This window comes from Oncorhynchus mykiss, chromosome 16, assembly GCF_057628025.1.
Source record: "Oncorhynchus mykiss isolate SJ-2025 chromosome 16, ASM5762802v1, whole genome shotgun sequence".
NCBI classification, from domain to species: Eukaryota; Metazoa; Chordata; class Actinopteri; order Salmoniformes; family Salmonidae; genus Oncorhynchus; species Oncorhynchus mykiss.
In genome coordinates, this window is record NC_143037.1 from 48,783,681 (window position 1) to 48,805,899 (window position 22,219).

Consider the following 22,219-nt stretch of genomic DNA (forward strand, 5'->3'; position numbering starts at 1 on the left):
TATCAGGATGATGTGCTTAAATAATCCAGCAAATTTAAGGTTTCGTCTCCTTCAAGTTGGTCGCAGCTCAGTTGCCACTAGTTTTGCTGTTACAAAGCACTGTTTTTGTTAACAAATAATCACATTACATTAATAATGTCACATTAATTGTAACTACTGAGAAGTTGAGTCGGAACATCACTTCTCTAACGTGTCAAAACAGCAACAACAACAAAAATCTTATCTCAAAATATAGCAATTAGAGATGAAGTTTCTCTCTGTCCCAGAGGAGCATTCACTGAGATGTTCCCAGAAGAATCCCTCCCATCAGAAACCAAGCCAGTGTGGCTTGCTGGCACTAACAGACAAACAGTGGACATATGGCCAGTCTCCCATCATCTGCTCTGCGGTTTACGGCCCAGTAGACTGTCATTTATGTGGCCTCCAAGGAGCCAGGATGAGCCAGGATGACACCTGTTTGAATTCTCAATCAAACTCAATCTCAACTATCTACCCTTACACTGATTTATGAAGTCTGGTTGTTGGAGAAGATTTGCTAATACAGTAATGCTCTCTTTCTCCAGTAGTATTGATCCATCTTGCAGTGTACCCATAGGTCTGGCTTGTTAAGCCAATTAACAGCAATAACTCTATCAAAAAGATTCATCTATTGAGCTTATTGAGTGGATCCTCAACCCTAACTTTTTATTTTGGTTTAGATTGTCCTTCATTCTCATTCTGCATTGTGATCCTTCCACTTCAAAGGATCCTTCCAGAGCCAAACAGATGTGTTGTTAAGGCTTGAGTCTGTGGCCTATAGGAAAATATGCAGTATAGCCCAGAGGGGCAGCATGACCTGGATGTGGAATACTCTTTTGTAAGTGTCCCAAAATGCCTTCTCACTCCAAAGGCTATAAGATAAGAGTGGCAAGTAGCAAGGGGCATAACGCATACATTGGTAGTCTATGTGAAAAACAAAGGATATAGAAATGGAAGAACATAGTGTAGAAAGACAGTAGCGAGGGAATGGTGGCATATAGTGGAAGGGAGGAATGTGTTGTTAATAGGGAGAAAGAGGGGTAAAGGTGGAGAGAGAGGCAGAGGGAGAGTGAAAGAAAGAGGGAGAGGGAGTGAGTGAGGGGAAAGGAACGGGAGGCAGGGAGAGGCAGATGGAGGCAGGGAGAGAGAAAAGGAGAGGGAGAGGAGGAAAGGCAGAAGGAGGCAGGGAGAGAGAGGGAGAAGGGAGAGAGGGAGTAAGAAAGGAAGAGTTGTCTCTGACTGACCTAAAGGTCATAATGACAACAGGTTTAATATTATTAATCAGGCCAGACTAACACACAGCACTTACAGTAATTTGGCAGCAACCGTACAACAGCAATTATAATTATTTAATGTAAAAATAACTTACACTTGCCCAAGTCATCTGTATAATCTATTTGGATCATTGTTGTGATGATAATCAACTGACTTTTCAAGCAGACTTTCAGTGGGATTTTAGTGGTTAATCCACATTTCAGTTTACATCCAGAAACGTTCTGGTCCCTGGTAAAACCTAGGCTTTAGATCAGCAGGCTAACACTTTCTTTTGGCACACCAGAGACCCAGGTTTCAACCCAGTTGGTAACATAACCCAGTCGGTCACATCAGCAGAGTATGCATTAGAACCTGGGAGAAACTAAGCAGAACCAATCTCTCAGGTTTAGAGTGTCCCCCTCAGGCGACAGTGTGCTTAGTCAAACGTCAGTGACAAGGTCTTCCAGCCTTCACCTCTCTCTGACAGCTGAATTATTCATAAACAACAGAGAGTTGTTGGTAGGGGGCTGGCTGCTAATTTCTCAATGGGATTGTTGGCTGTCCTCACTAGCATTTGCTGAAATGCATGTTTGGGAGGCACGCATTTAAATAACTTGTCAAGATATCCCCCAATGCTTTTGATTATCTATCCATAATCATAAACAAAGTTCAAAATGCGATCTATAAATGCTGTGAAAGAAAACAGGATCAAGTTAAACTGTTAGATAAACTAATAGGGCATTAACTCTCAAGGACATTGTCTGCTCTGCTGGACAGCGTGAATCTAGGCCTTGTACTATAGATATACTGAGTGCACTCTTTCCCCACTGGATTCATCCAGCAACAGCAGAGCATGTCACTTTAAGGGTTGGGGACTTTGCCAATTGTCGTCATCAAAGAGAGTGTGATTGTGTTCTTGTCCTTTTATAGCTGGCACCGAGCCATGGCAGTATGCAGATGTCAAATTAGCATATTACATTATTTCATGCATCCTATATCTATCCACATAATGAAGTAAATCATAGTAAAGTGAGTGCGGCAGAGAAAGTGAACGTTATCACAGAGCAACATGAACATAATACACACTTTGTTTCTTGTCTTCAATAATTCTGCTTATAGGCATAACGTCTCAGGAATTGAGAAGGCAGCTAAATAAATGAACGAGAAAGTAAATCATCAAACCTTGAAAAGACCGTTCACTTTTTATTGAGCGCTCAAGGTCCTCTGTTGGATACCAGGTATCAAAGTTCATCATTTCAATCAGAAAGGTGAAGACCACGCAAGGACATTTCCCTTGAACTGAGTCCAAATAGACAACTTTATTCATTGATCTGGCCATTAATGCAAAGCACCACTGTCGTCAGGGGTGGGCTGGTGGATAAACCAGTACCTGTGGTCCTGTCCCCTCACCTGTTTAGAAAGAGGCATACACGCCACAGTCCAAAATCACAGCCAACCCTTTTGGATCGTTGTTGAAATATTTTTCTTTCAAAGACCTATACATTTGTGCTGTGCGACACACACACAGAACTTCCCATTCAAAGCACACTCAAGCCATACAACACAGCACCATCAAAAGCCTCTGACAATGAACACTATAGGAGAAGATAACACCAGCAGGTGCTCAAGGACAAAGAGGAAAACTCTGCCTCAGCAGAACATAATAAATAAAGCTATGCAAGGTAAGCTACGGTTTTGGGATGTTTTCCAGATCAGATGTCTCACTGTTTTTTACCAGGTAAAATTGTGCAGAAATAAAGTGGGACTTGGTGGCTGCATTGGATGTCTAAGAATTAGTTTGTGCCAACTACCGTCTCTGTATAATATGTTTACCACCCTCACCCACTTCAGACAACAGTTCCATAACCAGGGGAGTGGGAGAGATCTTAAACCTGAGGGAGGATAATGAAAGCCTAACCATCTATCCCCCCAGATGGACCACCCTGAGGCAGGGCCCTGAGTAGAGGGACCTGTGAGAAGGTGGAACTGCCATATGAAGGACGACTGAGATCAGGTGAGCTTTAACACAATGACGCCTCCTGCTCTTTTCTAGCAAACCCATATTAGCCCCCCAGACAAACTCATGTGAGATGTAATATAACAGTGGCATCTGTGGCAGAAAATGGCCCAACTACTGAGAATCTGGATAATGACATACCGTAGCAAGACCATTTGTTGCAGATATAATCACTGTTGCACATTCAGCTGCTCTACACATTGGAAATGGAGTAAATAATTAACCAACTGTAAGCACACCAGCTGAGACGTTTCACTGTAACCTATATAACCAAGGGACAGTGTGTTATCATATAATTTCTTCCATCCTAGCCAAATTTCCAAATCTGCTTACATGCGCTTCCCCTATCGAAGTGTTTGGCTACTTCCATTATGCACTATGCGCTAAATATACCACAGGTTAATATAGTCTACCAGTCTAACTGTCTATTCTGCCTTCTATCCACCATTCATAGTGAAAATAGTGGTAGGTGGTCGTTTGTCCAGATCGGCAATGGGCTAACTAGCAATCATACCACAACTAAAATCATTAAAAGCTGCAATTAAAAATCCACGAGAACAACGAGAAATAGCTGATAAGCAGCGAAGTGGCCAGGTACGTCATTGCGCATGAAAGAACATTGAAGACGTGAGACACGCAACTCAAAAAGCTCCCCCATTGATCTTGTTTAGGGACAATTAAATGATCTCGACTAGCCTACAACAAGTGAGTACAAAATTATCCTCTAGGCTGTAAATGGCAGTGAATAATGACATTTGAATAACAGTGCAAAAGTCCTGTGATTTGAACATGTAATTACATTTAGGTCAGTTGTGGGTCTACTCTCAACAATTTAGAAGTTCTAGAAAGGTATTGTAGCAAGTCAGTCTGGCTATAATTTTACTTCTGATACTGAGATGCGCTGTTTGTTGCAGATCATAATTCTCCCAAGTCGTTCTTTAATATTTTCTGTTTGTCGAGATTGACATAGTCTATTTGATTGTGGTGTTGAAAATACAAACCTTGATGTTGAAGTGCCCGAAGTTGGTATGCTTTGCTTATTGGTTGTATGGTGCATTGGCACCATACACCATACAAATGAATTGTCCCACCATTTGAGGGGACCAAAAGTATTGGGACAAATTCACTTATATGTACATTACTATTAAAGTAGTAAAAAGTTAAGTATTTGGACTCATATTCCTAGCATGCAATGACTACATCAAGCTTGTGACAGTAGAAACTTGAAAATATCCTAAAATTAAAGCTGACAGCCTGCACTTTAACCTCATAGTCATTGTATCATTTCAAATCCCAAACTATAGATTACAGAGCCAAAACAACAATACTTTTGGAGCTCACTGTAATTCTAAATATACCATCAAAATGTTGAAAATCTGATTTCCTCTAGCTGATCATTGTCTGCAGCTGGCTTTGATCGTAGTGTAATGACACAGGCAGAGAGCGTGAGTGGTCGAAGAACCACCAACCTTCTGGCCCGTAACCCTGTGTGACATCAAACTGTGCCACGACAAAAACATGCTGTAGTGGCAACGTCGATATCCACATTTATAAGCACAAGGTTGGTACAGTTATTGTTATTTGTGGTCTTAAACATTATTTTGAGCTAATTCAACGAGGGGGAGGGTGTGCACATTTAATTTACAGTGCGGGGGGGGGGGGGGGGGGGGGGTCATGTGAAGATGTTTTTTACCTTGGGAAGGGGGGTGTATTTGTTTTCGAACCGTCCCTAATATTACTATGATGGCCTGGTTGAGGACATATAATTCAGCAGACGAGTGGTTTGTTTACAGTACCAATGGAGCAGCAGATATTATGCAAATATGATATACAGCTATATCTGGCTGTCAGTTATCATACGTCATCTGTCTGTGATGCTTGTCCGTAAGACAAGCCCCTTGTCTCTGTTGGCTGCAAATATCAACCAAGGGGGTCTCCCCTTTATCCTCTCTTTTCTCCCCCTGCACTGGTAAACACAATAATAGCCGTGCTGTGTTCCTATGTGCTCCATGTTAACACTGTGGCTGTCAAAGGCCATCAATCCCCTTCAAAGGGTGACGGCTCTCTGAAGTGGTCTCTCTGTAGTGGCCATTTTCCACTTGACTGGCCCCACAGACAAAGGGCCTATAGCTCAGCCTTGGCCAGGCTTGGCAACTCCCAGCAGCTGTGCCAGACTGGTCAAGGGGGGTAGGGTGCTGTAGGGGAAGGGGGGGTCCATGCAACGAGAGAGTTCTCAGTGTTAAAGGGGGGTCAAAATCCCCATCATCATATGGGTATCCAAAAGGGGCATCCAATATTGTTGCCCCAAATTACTGGACCCATCAGAGTAGCTATCAATAACTCAATGCTTCTACTGTTGATTACCATAGATATAAAAACTAGTTTTACAGGGAATGGTCATAATGCTTATATAGCTAAATCTTAACCCATGATCATCACATCGCCGTGTGGGAAATGGTTAGCTAATTCTGCAGGTGGTCCACAGAAAGATGAAATGGTCCTAGATAATGGAAGCCGGTCACCATAATCCACAGGTCCTTTGACCCTTATGGGATCTCTCACCACATTACTGCTTGCAGTACAGTATGCTGCGTGGTACTGTCCATGGTCTCCAGAGTCCGCTGCTTTGTTGAGCACAGCCTGGTATGTCAACTGTGCCACTGCATCAATGCTAGCCTGGCTACTCATCCTGTACTCATTGATGTAGCACAGACTGCCAATGCCTCCTCACATAACTCGGAGCATTAGGAACAGAGATTTGTGTCCCAAGTGGGACCCTATTCACATAGCGCTCTGGTCAAAAGTAGTGCACTATTTAGGGAATAGGGTGCCATTTGGGACACATTTCAGGGAAGCTATACATTATAATGATATAATTTCTCTATGTCATCTCAAGGTTATGGGGCTGGCAGTCAGGTACCATGAACCAGTCAATTACCTTTGAATTGCACAGTACAATGCAAAGAAGCACTGTGAGGATTTTACTTTATATTCCTGTTATCTACCATTTGTACCTGTTTATGGTTACAAAATGAGAAAAACCTTTTCCCAAACAGTGATCATCAAAGTGCCGTAAGAATTTAACTACAGTCCAAATCACTGACATTTTAGTAAACATGCTTTCAGACAGACATCCATGAAGAATAGGTGAAACATTTGTCTATTTAGTTACTCACTCATGAGCGCTCTTCTATCAACTAGGTAAGTGTAGTAATTAGCTCACTACAACAGCGTAACAAGTTTTCCCCTCCTCCCTGCTGTGCATCTCTATCATTGGTCCCCACATATGGCACAGTCAGCCCCCAGAACAAAGGGTTCCCAGAGAGGGGGTTGGTGGGTGCATGCTGACCCCTGCAGAACCCCCTGCCACATTGACAAGCAGGAAGCATTTACATATGCTGACAGACTTGTCCCTTCCAAGAGTGGAGCGGTAGGCACTTCATTAAACCAACATCAATATCGTCTGATGGAAAAAGAAGAGCAGGCATGAGCACTGCTGTCTACAGGGAGAGAATATAGGGAAATGACAGAGGGCTGTAACGTTCAATCAAATTTTATGGGATAGCATTATTTAAATAGAAATTGATAGGAGATGGGGCGTACTTATTGAAGTACTAATGTCTGAATATTTCCTTGTGTGTCTGTCACTTGATTGTCTGCATGCATCAGCAATTGGTTTCCACAAGCTGTTCACCTGAATATCAGCTGCCAGCATTTGTCTCCATCTGGGTTTGCTCAAGCAAAAATGTCCCCATGCAAATTTCCCCCACATTCTGGATTTTGTTGACATTTTGACAAAACACCTTTATCATTTTACTAGTCTAATTATGCTACTTTTTAGCTGTTTAGTAAATTTGAGTATTAATGTTAATCATGAATTCTTAAATGACTGTTGTTTTACCAACTTTACAAAGGGGATAATGTAATTACAGTTACAGTGTCAGGCACAGGTGACACATCTGTGGATTCAGCAACTAGTCAGATATGATATTTATTTAGAGTGGTGGTTTAGAGTTCATTGTGTCATAACTCTCTGAATTCATCCTCTGATTCTGTTAATTAAAGAGGGTAAATTCCCTATTCAATTTGACGCACTGCTCATTTAGCTGGGAGCTGGGAGGGGAAGCGGCTGGGTAGGGTGGTGGTTCAGTGGGGTGTGGGTTCGTTTGGGTGTGAGGGTGGGGGTTCTTTATGGGTGTGAGGGTGGGGGTCCACACTGGGAGGTGTCGTCCCGACCAGATGGGCCTCTCAGTGGCGTAGTAAGTGGAGTCCTCGCATGGCAGAGGAGACTGCAGGATCTCACAGGACCAAGACAGGGAATCCAGGTGGCCGTAGCCCCTCCTGTCCAGCTGGAGAAGCGATGGGCCATCTGATGAAAATGATAACACTTTTTTATTTTGCTGCTGATGCTTTGTGCTGCCTTGTCAATGCCTCGCCACAAAAGCCCAGGCCAATCAAGGAATTCAGCTAATGAAGCTAGCAGAAAACCTCTTAGTTGCACTGAGATATTCATGGTCGTTGTGAAGCAAAGCGGAACGACATTTGCATGCAAGATGCAGTGAATTGTGCGTAACAAGCTGTGTAAGTGCCCAAAACAAAAAAAGGAGCTTTTATATCAAATAAAAAAAGAAATACAGACAAATTCTGATTCATCTTCAACTTCATGTAATACTTTATCTTAAACTACCTTTACATTTTTCTTTTACATGATATAATCCACTAATGATAAAATAGCTCAGGCTTATTCATTGTCAACAATGTGAGTAAACCACTGCAGTGATTTCAGGAAAAGGCGGTTTCCTTTCCTCAAATCCAAGAGAGAAAGTCACATCTGCTCTTAGCCTGATCCTCAGCTGACCCAGAGGCAGGGTGGGGATAATCATTGCCCTCTTTCTTTTTTGTTTTTACTCAGTGCCGGGGTCAGCGGAGCTCCCAAGTGACCAGCGACAGGGCCAACAGCCAACTGACTGCCTACTCTACTCTGACCTCCCTTCATTAGTAACCCCTGTGCTTCTCCTCAGACCTGGGGCTGCTGGGGGGACCTATTTGTGGTCCTCCACTCGTCTGAGGGGAAGGGGATAGAGGGATAGAGACTGAAGGAACAACAGCTGCTGATGGGGACATCACGCTTCCCATGGAAGAGCAGCATCCTCCTGAGAGAAGGTGCTGTAATCTGCAGTAATCGAATTCTCAGACATACATGATAGCCACAGTATGTCTCGAAGCCACATTGTATGTGAGTGAACACATGACGTTGAACATATTGACACATGACGTTGTGTGATCTATATTGTATTTACAAAAACAATCAACAGTGCAAGTCACATGATGATCTTACACGGAAAGCTCTTGAAAACTTTCACAGACACACAAAAACATAGAGATATTAAAGCCGTTATACAAGCAGTGTTAAATGGACAAAGTGTACTTAAATGTATTTTGTGTTCAGAGAATCTGCTGGGGTGCCAGAGGAATGCAAAGAATTGTAGGCACTTTTTTCTGACACGGTATAGTGATGCCATCATGAGTTGCAATGGGAAACATTTACACACAGCAAAGAGCCCAGTTCACTAGTAGCAATACAAGGTGGCATCATCTGTCTGATGAAGAGTCTTGTGTCTGTTTAATAATTGATTTAAGAAGGTGTTATTTACTTAATTGACTTGATTTTGAGTGAATCTGGATTCTGTTTATTCCACATTTTTAACTTGGTTTAAAATAATCATACATGTATGAAAAAAGTCAACCATCCTAAATTGGTTTAGACATGATTCTTCTGCCCCCTGGCTGTGTATATAGAGAAATATAATGTCTCCTATTGCCATGGAAGTGTTGGTCTTAATCAATATATCCGTTAAACAATGTAAACTACGGTTTGGTGTCATTATTGCTTAAGCAATCTCTATTTGGCACAACATTTAAAAACAATGTAACTGAGAATCAAAATGGCATGCCCATACTTCAATATTTCACTATAACGCCTTGTGATCTTTGAGGACAGCCTTTTGCATTCCCTCGAATAGTCCAAATGTGGAATCTGTATCCTTGCCGTTATCAAGGACAGTAATGGTTTGAGAACACTCCAAAATTTGAAAGGCACATTACAGGCAACTCCTTTTTTTTCTATATGTACAAGTTAGGTCAACTATGCTGGTCTATGGAGTCCCTTGGGAGACCCAACTACTGAACCTGGACTCCCAAAGGGGCTGATCTCTATTCTGAGCTAGCCATTAAAATAATTAGGGTCCACAGATCTAAGTGAATATGAACAACCCTTTAACTCGAACAGAATATGAAAAATATGACTTTGGCATCCCGTAATCCGAACCATCACCATATACATGGAAGTTTGTTAACAGATTGTATTTAACACCAACGAAACGTTTTAAGATGACATTTTCCCCGACTGTTCACTGTGTCCCCTAAATCAGGTAGGCACATTCCTTCATAGGATGTGTGATTGCCCTGCAGTTAAATGCTTCTGGGTCAAAGTTACTCCATTTCAAAGTGCATGAATGTAAATATTCAATGCTTTGCATCTACTATGTTACTTAATGACTCAATAAATCAGAGACAATTACTGCTGGCAGGCACCACTGCCGGAAAAAAAGATGTTGGCTCTTATATGGCATTCACCTCACTCTCTCCCAATTCGCCAGTGGATACAGTTACTATTATTACTATTAAGTTATAACATTAGAATTATCAACAGTGAGAATGAATCTTTGTGCGTGACAAAGAACAATTGAGGCCTTGAAAAATATACGTGACTCTGTAAAGAATATTCTCAGCTAAAGCCAAACATACAAATAAACAATATATAATTAATAAGGAGTTGGTCCCACCTTTGCTCCTATAACAACCTCCACTGTTCTGGGAAGGCTTTCCACTAGATGTTGGAACATTGCTGCGGGGACTTGCTTCCAATCAGCCACAAGAGCATTAGTGTGGTTGGGCACTGGTGTTGGGTTATTGGGCCTGTCTCGCAGTCGGCGTTCCATTTCATCCCAAAGGTGTTTGATGGGGTTGAGGTCAAGGCTCTGTGCAGGCCAGTCAAGTTCTTCTTGACAAACCATTTCTGTATGGACCTCACTTTGTGCACAGGGGCATTGTCATGCTGAAACTGGAAAGGGCTTCCCCAAATTTTGCCATAAAGTTGGACACAGAATCGTCTAGAATGTCATTGTATGATGTAGCTTTAAGATTTCCCTTCACTGGAACTATAATGGGCCTGGCCCGATCCATGAAAAACAGCCCCAGACCATTATTCCTCCTCCACCAAACTTTACAGTTGACACTATGCATTGGGGCAGGTAGCGTTCTCCTGGCATCCGGCAAACCCAGATTTGTCAGTCAGACTGCCAGATGGTGAAGCGCGATTCATCAATCCAGAGAACGTGTTTCCACTGGTCCAGAGTCCTATGGCAGCAAGGTTTGCACAACTCCAGCTGACGCTTGCCATTGCACATGTTGATCTTAGGCTTGTGTGCGGCTGCTCGGCCATGGAAACCCATTTCATGAAGCTCCCGATGAACCCTTCTTGTGCTGACTTTGCTTCCAGAGGCAGTTTTAGAACTCGGTAGTGAGTGTTGCAACCGAGGACAGACGACTCTAGCGACTCCTTGTGGTGGGCCGGTCACCTGCAAGCTAACTTCACATACACTGCTGCCATCTAGTGGTGAAATTATCTAAGTTGCCCCTGGGCTGGAATTTATGGCCTTATGGCCTTTCTCTTGCATTTCAAAGTTGACGTTACAAAAAAATAAAAATGTTTTTTTTTGTATGATCTTTTACCAAATCTAATGTGTTATATTCTCCTACATTAATTTCACATTTCCACAAACGTCAAGTGTTTCCTTTCAAATGGTATCAAAAATGTGCATATCCTTGCTTCAGGTCCTGAGCTACCGGTAGTTTGATTTGGGTATGTCATTTTAGGAGATAATTGAAAAAAAAAAGGGTCCAATCCTTAAAAGGTCAAGGCATACCTGCTAATTGAAATGCATTCCAGGTGACTGCCTCATGAAGCTGGTTGAGAGAACGCCAAGAGTCTGCAAAGCTGTCATCAAGGCAAAGGGTGGCTACTTTGAAGAATCTGACTTTTATTTAACAATTTTTTGGTTACTATAGGATTTCTTATTTCATAGTTTTGATGTCTTCACTATTATTCTACAGTGTAGAAAATAGTAAAAAATGAAGAAAAACCCATGAATGAGTAGGTGTGTCTAAGCTTAACTATTAAATTATGTGAATGTGTGCATGTAGCCTACCCCAACAACCACATTTTAAAATGAATAAAGATTTTGTCCAACAACAACAACAAAAAGTCTACGACACAATAAAGATGAAAAGATTGAGGCTATTCACAGAAAGTATTTCAAAGGTGCTTGACCCACTTACTAGGGCAGGTATTTTAAACAATCATTGCTAACCTTGAGCGTGGGTTGTGAATCACACTTTATAAAACATTTTCAAATATTAATTGAGCAACATTTTGAAATGTTATATTTTAGTCCATTGATCCAGGTGGATTTCTCTCTCAGAAGAGAGTGCCCTTGAAGGCATGTTCAGAGTCCAATCTCTAATCTTGTCCAGTCATTGTTCATTCCCCACATTATTCACACACCACCCCAGTTGGTATAAGTACTAGCAGGTACTAGTGTCCTTTCCTGGGAGTGTTCTATGAGATGGGCCATTCTGGCATGGACAAGGCTACTTACCCGTGGTTATGTTAGTGTTTTAGGAATAGGTCACCATCATAAAGGGCACTTGGTGTTACAGAAGTCTCCTGACTGAAACAGGTTGTAGACATTTACCAGTGGGAACATGATGGCAGAGCCCAGCAGAGAGCCTGTCTGTGCCGCTGCTCCACACCACACCAGGGCGCTGTGGCTCTCATCTCTGAAGATGACGCCCACCATCACCTTGACATAAGACAGTATCCCTGTGAAGAAGACCCACGACAGCACCTGAGGGTTTCAAGGTAACATTATCAGCAATGTTCCCTCAAATTTTTTTCATCACTAAGCAAATTTCAGGTCTGCTGAAATTTCTGTGTAACTTCCAGCACACATTTACTGTGAACACCGCTTTAAGTTGATGTTGTACAAACAGTCCAGATCAAAGGGAATGGCACAGATCCATATATGGCAATTGTCAATTTGCATACAGCCCTACTTCAGCTCTGATTGGTTATGGCGCACCGGTCTGTGTAGAGTACATGCCTGAGTCCTGCCTGGCAATGCAATAGAATCCTAACTCTACAACAAAATCTCTTGCATAGTTCGTTTTGTTTCGGTATGTTGCAGTTGAAGCTCACATCCACTACAAAACTATGGTTTTTGCCTACGGAGCAGCAAGAGGAACTACCCCCCCCTAACTTCAGGCTCTGCTCAAACCCTACACCCAAACCCGAGCATTACGTTCTGCCACCTACAGGACGGCAGCTCCCGCTCATCCCAGTCAAAGCTCTTCTCTGTCCTGGCACCCCAAAGGTGGAACCAGTTACCCCCCTGAAGCTAGGACAGCAGAGTCCCTGCCCATTTTATGAAAACATCTGAAACCATACCTCTTCAAAGAGTATCTTAAATAATCCCACATCAGCTCCCCCAAACAAAAACAAGTGCCCTTTATGAACTAATACTCGCACTTGACTTCTACCCTCCTGCTTGCACTGACTTTGCTGATAGCTACTGTATTGAGGAAAAATGGACTTACTATGACTGAGATATGTGGTTGTCCCACCTAGCTATCTTAAGATAAGTCTCTCTGGATAAAAGCGTCTGCTAAATTACTAAATTGTAAATGTTATCTCGGTATAGCTATTGTAGATCATTGGTATTCCAGAAAATAATAGGTGATAGCATCTTCCAAACATGACAGCAACAACTTTGTCACTATTCCTTTTCTGCAATAACAAGAATCAATGAACTGACAGAGAGCCAACCCTTTCTTAGAAAGTGTCCCTGGACTGAGACCTAAAGTATCTCTACAGGTGGTGTGTTACTCACTATGATGGCTTCTCCTAGTGCGGAGCCTTGTAGTAGTGGACATGGACTCATGGTGGCCATTGCCATGTTGTATCCTCCAAAGACTGATCCAATGAGACACAGTACACCCAGGAGCACTAGTGACCTAAACAGAGACTCAGAACAGGAACTGGTTAAGTACCTGTATCTGAAGAAAATACATTCTAGATAACCACAGAGATAGTGAGGGAAAGCTGAATTACTTTATCATATACTAGTATATAACATATTTGTTTTACCTTAGCATGCTGTAAAATGTGTCAACCTTTAACAGTGGAAAGCTATTTCAACCATAATAATCCATTTAGAGAGTTACTGAGGTTTTACCTTTTAGGAAAAAACATGGCGACTATACAGGCCACTGGGTTGGCACAGGATGCCAGAGCAGCCGACAGGTGATATGCCAGGTTACCGTAGGGCATACAGGAGTATGTCTGCACCGAGGTCAAGAGGCCGTTAGTCGCCCCATTCACCCAGACCACCATGAAATAGATAAAAGTTAACTGAAAAACAGAGTGGCCTGATTTAGCCAGCTGTGGCCTGTCCTGACCTGATTCCTCACTGTGGCATTTTGGGTTTGAGTTCTCCCCTTCAGTCACTGCTCCATGGTTGTCTAGTCCGGAGCAGACTGACGCCACTGTGTCAGTGTCTGGAACCAAGTTCTCTGTGGACAGTTCAAAGGTACGTGGGAGCCTGTTTAGTGCAGAGAATGCTGCCAGGCTGATGCACATCATGGCCGCCAGGAAGAAGAAAAACACCTCGGTGGAGAAGTTGGGCGGTAGAAACTGGGTCTGGACAATGTACATATCCTCTTCAGTGAGGTTACCAGAGGACTGAGTGGCATTCACACACTTGGCCATGCCGACGCCCTGGCCGAGAGCCACCAGACCAGGGATAAAGCCACTCAGGCCTTCTCCAATGAAGTAGGTGGTGATGTAGTGGGCTGGCAGCTGCATCATGAAGGGCAGGAAGGTGACAGAGGAGGTGCAGTCCACCAAGGCCAGGAAGAAGGTGAGGATAAAGAAGGCTGTGCTCCGAGATGCCGCCGCCACCACTGTGGTCTCATCCCAGGAGAACGCCAGAAGTATACAGGCCAGGACACCTATGGACAACACACAGTAGATGGCAGCTCTCTCCTTCAGACGGCCCGGACACAGCTTGTGCATGAGAGTGACCAGCAGAGGCCCCAGGTTGGCGAACTGGATGATAACGGTCAGGTAAGATGGTAGTTCCCAGCCCTCGGGGAGAGTGTTAACGATGAGGGGGAGCTCCACCCACAGGCCATTGACAGCCACCCAGGAGCCCAGGCCGAAGCAGCAGGCCAGCACATGGATCCGCAAAGACATGGCTGTATTGTTGCTGGTCCCAGTCAGGTCAGGTGAGGTAGTCTTCTGGAGGAATTTCTGATCTGAAGTGAAGATCTCTCTGAACAGTTTCAACCCAGCCAGCCTTCAGAGCCTAGAAAGAGAGGAAATATCGAGATACCAGTAATACTGAAAGACATTGCTGCTAAAATGATCAAATTACAGTGGGGGAAAAAAGTATTTAGTCAGCCACCAATTGTGCAAGTTCTCCCACTTAAAAAGATGAGAGAGGCCTGTAATTTTCATCATAGGTACACTTCAACTATGACAGACAAAATGGAAAAAAAATCCAGAAAATCACATTGTATGATTTTTTATGAATTTATTTGCAAATTATGGTGTAAAATAAGTATTTGGTCACCTACAAACAAGCAAGATTTCTGGCTCTCACAGACCTGTAACTTATTCTTTAAGAGGCTCCTCTGTCCTCCACTCGTTACCTGTATTAATGGCACCTGTTTGAGCTTGTTATCGGTATAAAAGACACCTGTCCACAACCTCAAACAGTCACACTCCAAACTCCACTATGGCCAAGACCAAAGAGCTGTCAAAGGACACCAGAAACAACATTGTAGACCTGCACCAGGCTGGGAAGACTGAATCTGCAATAGGTAAGCAGCTTGGTTTGAAGAAATCAACTGTGGGAGCAATTATTAGGAAATGGAAGACATACAAGACCACTGATAATCTCCCTCGATCTGGGGCTCCATGCAAGATCTCACCCCGTGGGGTCAAAATGATCACAAGAACGGTAAGCAAAAATCCCAGAACCCCACGGGGGGTCCTAGTGAATGACCTGCAGAGAGCAGGGACCAAAGTAACAAAGCCTACCATCAGTAACACACTACGCCGCCAGGGACTCAAATCCTGCAGTGCCAGACGTGTCCCCCTGCATAAGCCAGTACATGTCCAGGCCCATCTGAAGTTTGCTGGAGAGCATTTGGATGATCCAGAAGAAGATTGGGAGAATGTCATATGGTCAGATGAAACCAAAATATAACTTTTTGGTAAAAACTCAACTCGTCGTGTTTGGAGGACAAAGAATGCTGAGTTGCATCCAAAGAACACCATACCTACTGTGAAGCATGGGGGTGGAAACATCATGCTTTGGGGCTGTTTTTCTGCAAAGGGACCAGGACGACTGATCCGTGTAAAGGAAAGAATGAATGGGGCCATGTATCATGAGATTTTGAGTGAAAACCTCCTTCCATCAGCAAGGGCATTGAAGATGAAACGTGGCTGGGTCTTTCAGCATGACAATGATCCCAAACACACAGCCCGGGCATTGAAGGAGTGGCTTCGTAAGAAGCATTTCAAGGTCCTGGAGTGGCCTAGCCAGTGTCCAGATCTCAACCCCATAGAAAATCTTTGGAGGGAGTTGAAAGTCTGTGTTGCCCAGCAACAGCCCCATAACAAAGTATTGAGATAAACTTTTGTTATTGACCAAATACTTATTTTCCACCATAATTTGCAAATAAATTCATTAAAAATCCTACAATGTGATTTTCTGGATTTTTTCCTTCTCATTTTGTCTGTCATAGTTGAAGTGTACCTATGATGAAAATTACAGGCCTCTCGCATCTTTTTAAGTGGGAGAACTTGCACAATTGGTGGCTGACTAAATACTTGTTTGCCCCACTGTAGATTAAGGATCAAATGACTAGGACAATAATTATGCGAGTAAAAGTATTAATGTCAGTACTCTAGTACCAAATCTCTCTGAAAGGATCTATCAACTGGTAGGCATTGACCTATAGCCTGAATCATCAATAATGATTAACCAAGAGCAAATATCACATTGTTATTGTGGGCTTACCAAATTTGTTCTTAGTTACTGAAAGTGCATTCCTATTGTCATTGGAATTTGGTCTTTAACTTTTAACCAAACAGCTGTTTACTGTGCTATTTTACACTGTAACTTTAGTCATACAGGGTGAAGCAACCTGTTATAAGCAGATCTAGTTAAACTGATGCTCTCGGCTGTGTTTAGACAGGTAGCCCAATTCTGATCTTTTAATTCACCAAATTAGTATTTTGACCAATCAGATGAGCTCTGAGAAATATCTAATGTGAAAATATCTGATGTGATTGGTCAAAAGACCAATTAGTGGAAAAAATATCATAATTGGGCAGCCTGTGTAAAGCAGCCTCTGTGTGCCCTATATTTTATGCACGGGGTGTTGCTCAAGGGTGCAAATGTCACACTTCGAAATTACTGGTTTAGTTATTTAGTTACACTGATTACCTCAAAGTCAAGAACATCTACCTAACTGTGGAGCTGGAGTAGTGATTATCAGATGTATTGTATTTTAAATGAATACACAGATGAGACCATTGAGGAGACCATGAAACCTTGAGACAATACTAGCAATATAACAGACAAGTATTTCAGTCTACTCTACACAGTCGCATGTCAACCAGCTGAAGTAATTTTCACTTCCCTAACACATGGTCTAGAAATACAACATGCCACAAGGCAGTGGGGGCCAGCCTGGCCAGCCAGATGCCTGATGACCACCTAGATCACACAGGACACACAATTCAACTCGTGACACTGACACTCCAAACCGTGAACTGGCTCAAGCTGCTGAACATCACATGCTGTTCCCAAAGTGGCAAATGTTTCATTGTTGAACTAGAAATTATATCCGTTTCATATCAACCATTGTCTGTTAAGATGCATCTATACGTAATTCAGAATGACTATATATTCTTGAGACTCATAAGCATAATTTGCACCATGCTATTCTTGGTTGTGGCTTCTCAGCCACTGGTGCTATTAGCCTTTGCATTTTCACATGACCACCTTTACCCAAAACTCTTTATTAAAATGAATACTTCGACCGGATCCTGGAACTCAAGTCGCTCCTTTTACCTTTACAAAGTCAACTTTGCTACTGCACAATTCGGTCTACACGGCTCGTTTCCTATCTCTCCTAGTGAAAAAAATCAGACAGGCGTTTAGCTTTTACACCATTTCATGATATTGGGCCTAACAAATTAGACAATGTCAGAGCCAATACCATCACATTCTGTGTATCATCCTGGCTAACAAAGCCCAGATGTGTTACAGTAATTTACACAAATAATATTTTAAAGTGAAGGGAGTGCAAGAACCTTAACTTCATATTGATCACTGTTATTCTTGTCAGAGGAATAGATCTTCAGAATCTACCTGAAAAAGGCCTCCTTTACAATATATGAAATTGATACACTTAAGCTTTCATTTTTGTTCCATTGCTTGACTTTTTTTAACAACTCATAGGAATCAAGAATATTAAAACTTGTACTCACAGGTTTCTTGAGCCACTGGGTGGATTCCCTATTGAGGAATCCAACTTCCTCCCTCTCATCCCATATATAGAGCTTTTTTGGGACAATGTGACCGGCTTCCTCTCTCCTTCACACACAGGCTGGAGGATAAACTAGGAAACTACTGCCTTGTGGGTAGTTCAGAGTCCAGTCCAGCAGTCAGCTCCACCGTGTTAGATTAAACTCAACTGTGTCCTTTTTAAGTCTGTGCAACAGTCATAAAGTCAGACATAGTAGAGATGGGACGTCCCATTCCTCCGCCTGCCCGGCCGCGTGAGACTAATGGGAGACCTAAGGTCCATTTTCTCATTCCACAATTATAGTGCATTTGGGAAAGTATTCTGACCCCTTCACTTTTTCCACATTTTGTTACATTACAGCCTTATTCTAAAATTGATTCAATAGTTGTTTTACCCCCTCATCAATCTACACACAATACCCCATAATGACAAAGCAAAACAGGTATATACATTTAACCAAATGTATTACAAATAAAAAACAGAAATGTTACATTTACATTCGTAAGTATTCAGACCCTTTACTCAGTACTTTGTTGAAGCACTTTAGGCAGCAATTACAGCCTTCTTGGGTATGACGCTACAAGACTGGAACACCTGTATTTGGGAAGTTTCTCCCATCCTCTCAAGCCCTGTCAGGTTGGATGGGGAGAACGCTGCACAGCTATTTCCAATTCTCTCCAGAGATATTAGATCGGGTTCAAGTCCTGGCTCTGGCTGGGCTCCTCTTGCAGGGCCAATTACGGGCTCTCGCTTCTGGACATTCAGAGACTTGACCTGAAGCCACTCCTGCATTGTCTAGGCTGTGTGCTCAGGATCATTGTCCTGTTGGAAGGTGAACCTTCGCCCCAGGCTGGGGTACTGAGCGAGCTGGAGCAGGTTTTCATCAAGGATCTCGCTGTATTTCGCTCCGTTCATCTTTCCCTCAATCCTGACTAGTCTCCAAGTCCCTGCCGCTGAAAAAATCCCCACAGCATGATGCTGCCACCACCAAGCTTCAATGTAGGGATGGTATTGGCCAGGTGATGAGTGGTGCCTGGTTTCCTCCAGACGTGACCGTGACACTTGGCATTCACGCCAAAGAGTTCAATCTTGGTTTCAGAGCCCTTTAGGTGCCTTTTGGCAAACTCCAAGAGGGCTGTCATGTGCCTTTTACTGAGGAGTGGCTTCCGTCTGGTCACTCTACCATGAAGGCCTGATTGGTGGAGTGCTGCAGAGATGATTGTTCTTCTAGAAGGTTATCCCATCTCCACAGAGGAACTCTGTAGCTCTGTCACAGTGATCATTGGGTTCTTGGTCATCTCCTTGAACAAGGCCCTTCTCCCTCGATCGCTCAGTTTGGCCGGGCAGCCAGCTCTAGGAAGTCTTGATGGTTCCAAATTTCTTCCATTTAAGAATGATGGAGGCCACTGTGTTCTTGGGGACCTTCAATGCTGCAGAAATGTTCTGGTACCCTTCCCCAGATCTGAGTCTCGACACAATCCTGTCTCGGAGCTCAACGGACAATTCCTTCGACCTCATGGCTTGGTTTTTTCTCTGACATACACTTCTTCTTTGGTATAATGGCGTTCATAACAATTATATGTGCATTCTACCACCTAATGTACAGGTGGGTAATGAGGATCCAAAAAGGGAAAAATATACAAGGTAAAAAATACATTCCAAACAAACCATCAGTAATGAAATGTTAAACTAAATCAGCCTGCTTCTCTGTTTTAATCAGGTCCTCACACAGGCTCAGAAGGATGAGGATGAGGGCGGGACATTTCCTGACGACAGTATTCCTTGCAGTGCTTCTGCTGTTAAGTCTTGGAGGCCCAAAACTCTCGGCTGCAGATATAATGATGTCCATCTTCTTGGACACTTGTGCAGTACAATTAAAAACTGTGGCTATAAATGCTACAAAATCCACCATCTTCACAATAAGTGTATCCAGATCACTTGAGTGACGTATAACATTTATAACTGGTTGTGGTCCATCCACCGCCATATGTTCTTCAGAACTGTGGCCTCTTGCCCCTTTCAACGCTCTTCACCGCCTTCACAGAGGAGATTTTGCTGTACAGCCCTGATGTTTGACCCCTCAACCTCTTTCACCATAACAGGGCTCTCAGGGAATTTGGAAATATGATCCTCACCACAGTTGCAACATTTAACATTTACATAACATATTCCTTCCGTCTGCAAACGCTTGACACATGGTCAAACTTTTTACACTTCTTGCATTGCATCGGGTTTTACTGCATATCTTATATATTCAAACTTTCCATAGGGTGGAAAAATGCTCATCGAACATAAATAATACAGATACACTTTGCTCTTTTTTCCTCCCATTCTCCGTATGTCAAGCGACATGCATACACTACTTCTGGAATTTTTAGCCTAAGATATTGACCCACAATGCACGCTCCTTTTGCTCTTTAGATACACACGCTATCAACACCATACAACTCCTGGTTACTTTGACTGCATCCACTTTTCCCTGTGCCTTCTTGCCATCCCCGTGACTTCAAAGGGGTTTCCCAAATAAACATCCTTAACCAAAAATCGTACAAGAAATATCCATCAGGTCATTTTCCACAACAATTTTAGTCATTTTTGTTCCATTCTTGGACTAAACTGTTGTCCACTCATCTTTCTCGCTAACTGTACTTGCCCTGCTTTCAGCTTCAAAATACCCCTTTAATGACAAAACGAACAGGTTTTTAGAAATGTTTGCAAATTTATTAAAAATAAGAACAGAAATACCTTATTTACATAAGTATTCAGACCCTTTGCTATGAGATTCGAAATTGAGCTCAGGTGCATCCTGTTTTCATTGATCATCCTGGAGATGTTTCTACAACTTGGGAGTCTGTGGTAAATTAAATTGATTGGGCATGATTTGGAAAGGCACACAGTTGACAGTGTACTCCAGTGTAAATTGCAAAATTGTAATTACTTCACCACTATTGGCCTATTTATTGCCTTACCTCCTAACTTCATTTGCACACACTGTATACAGATTTTTCTATTGTTATTGATTGTACGTTTGTTTATCCCATGTGTAACTCTGTTTTTGGCACACTGCTTTGCTTTATCTTGGCCAGGTCGCAGTGGTAAAAGAGAACTTGTTCTCAACTGGCCTACCTGGTTAAATAAAGGTGAAATAAAATAAAAAAAGTTTGGAGCCACCAAGACTTTTCCTAGAGCTGGCCGCACCGGCCAAACTGAGCAATCGGGGGAGAAGCGCCTTGGTCAGGGAAGTGACCAAGATCCCGATGGTCACTGACAGAGCTCCTCTGTGGAGATGGGAGAACCTTCCAGAAAGACAATCATCTCTGCAGCACTCCACAAATCAGGCCTTTATGGTAGAGTGGCCAGACAGAAGCCACTCCTCAGTAAAAGGCACAACAGCCCACTTGGAGTTTGCCAAAGGCACCTAAAGTACTCTCAGGCCATGAGAACCAATATTCAACTCCTTGGCCTGAATGCCAGGCGTCACGTCTGCAGGAAACCTGGCACCATCCCTAAAATGAATCATGGAGGTGGCAGCAAGCATCATGCTGTGAGGATGTTCTTCAGCGGTGAGGACTTGGGAGACTAGTCAGGATTGAGGGAAAGATGAATGGAGCAAAGTAGAGAGAGATCCTTGAAATCCTGAGTGCTCTGGAGCAGGTTCTCAGACTTGGGCGAAGGTTCACCTTCCAACCGGACGAGCACACAGTCAAGACAACGCAGGAGTAGCTTCGGGACAAGTCTTTGAATGGCCCACCCAGAGACCGGACTTGAACCCGATCTCACATCTTTAGAGACCTAAAAATAGCTGTGCAGCGTCGCTCCTCATCCAACCTGACAGAGCTTGAGAGCATCTGCAGAGAAGAATGGGAGACACTCCCCAAATACAAGTGTGCCAAGCTTGTAGTGTCATACCCAAGAAGACTCGAAGCAGTAATCGCTGCCAAAGGTGCTTCAGCAAAGTACTGAGTTAAGTGTCTGAATACTTATGTAAAAATATGTTTATTTTTAATACATTTGCTAACATTTCTGAAAACCTGTTTTTAGTTTGTCATTATGGGGTATTTGTGTAGATTGAGAGGGGATAAAAACAATTTAATCAATTTTAGAACAAGGCTGTAAAGTAACAAAATGTGGAAAAAGTCAAGGGGTCCGAATACTTTCTGAATGCAATGTATGCCATTTTACAATTTGCACAAGGGAAATTATGTC

General features: G+C 42.9%; 1 protein-coding gene across 1 annotated transcript; it reads right to left on the bottom strand.

Moving 5' to 3' along the window:
• Window positions 1–11,374: 11,374 nt before the first annotated feature.
• Window positions 11,375–20,055, bottom strand: slc52a3-1 (solute carrier family 52 member 3-1). Its single transcript, XM_021566165.3, has 4 exons — window positions 17,976–20,055; window positions 13,645–14,775; window positions 13,300–13,423; window positions 11,375–12,258 (listed from the first exon to the last, which is right to left on the bottom strand). Exons 2-4 carry the CDS (start codon window positions 14,661–14,663, stop codon window positions 12,046–12,048), a joined length of 1,356 nt encoding a protein of 451 aa, XP_021421840.2. The 5' UTR covers window positions 14,664–14,775; window positions 17,976–20,055; the 3' UTR covers window positions 11,375–12,045.
• Window positions 20,056–22,219: the final 2,164 nt, after the last annotated feature.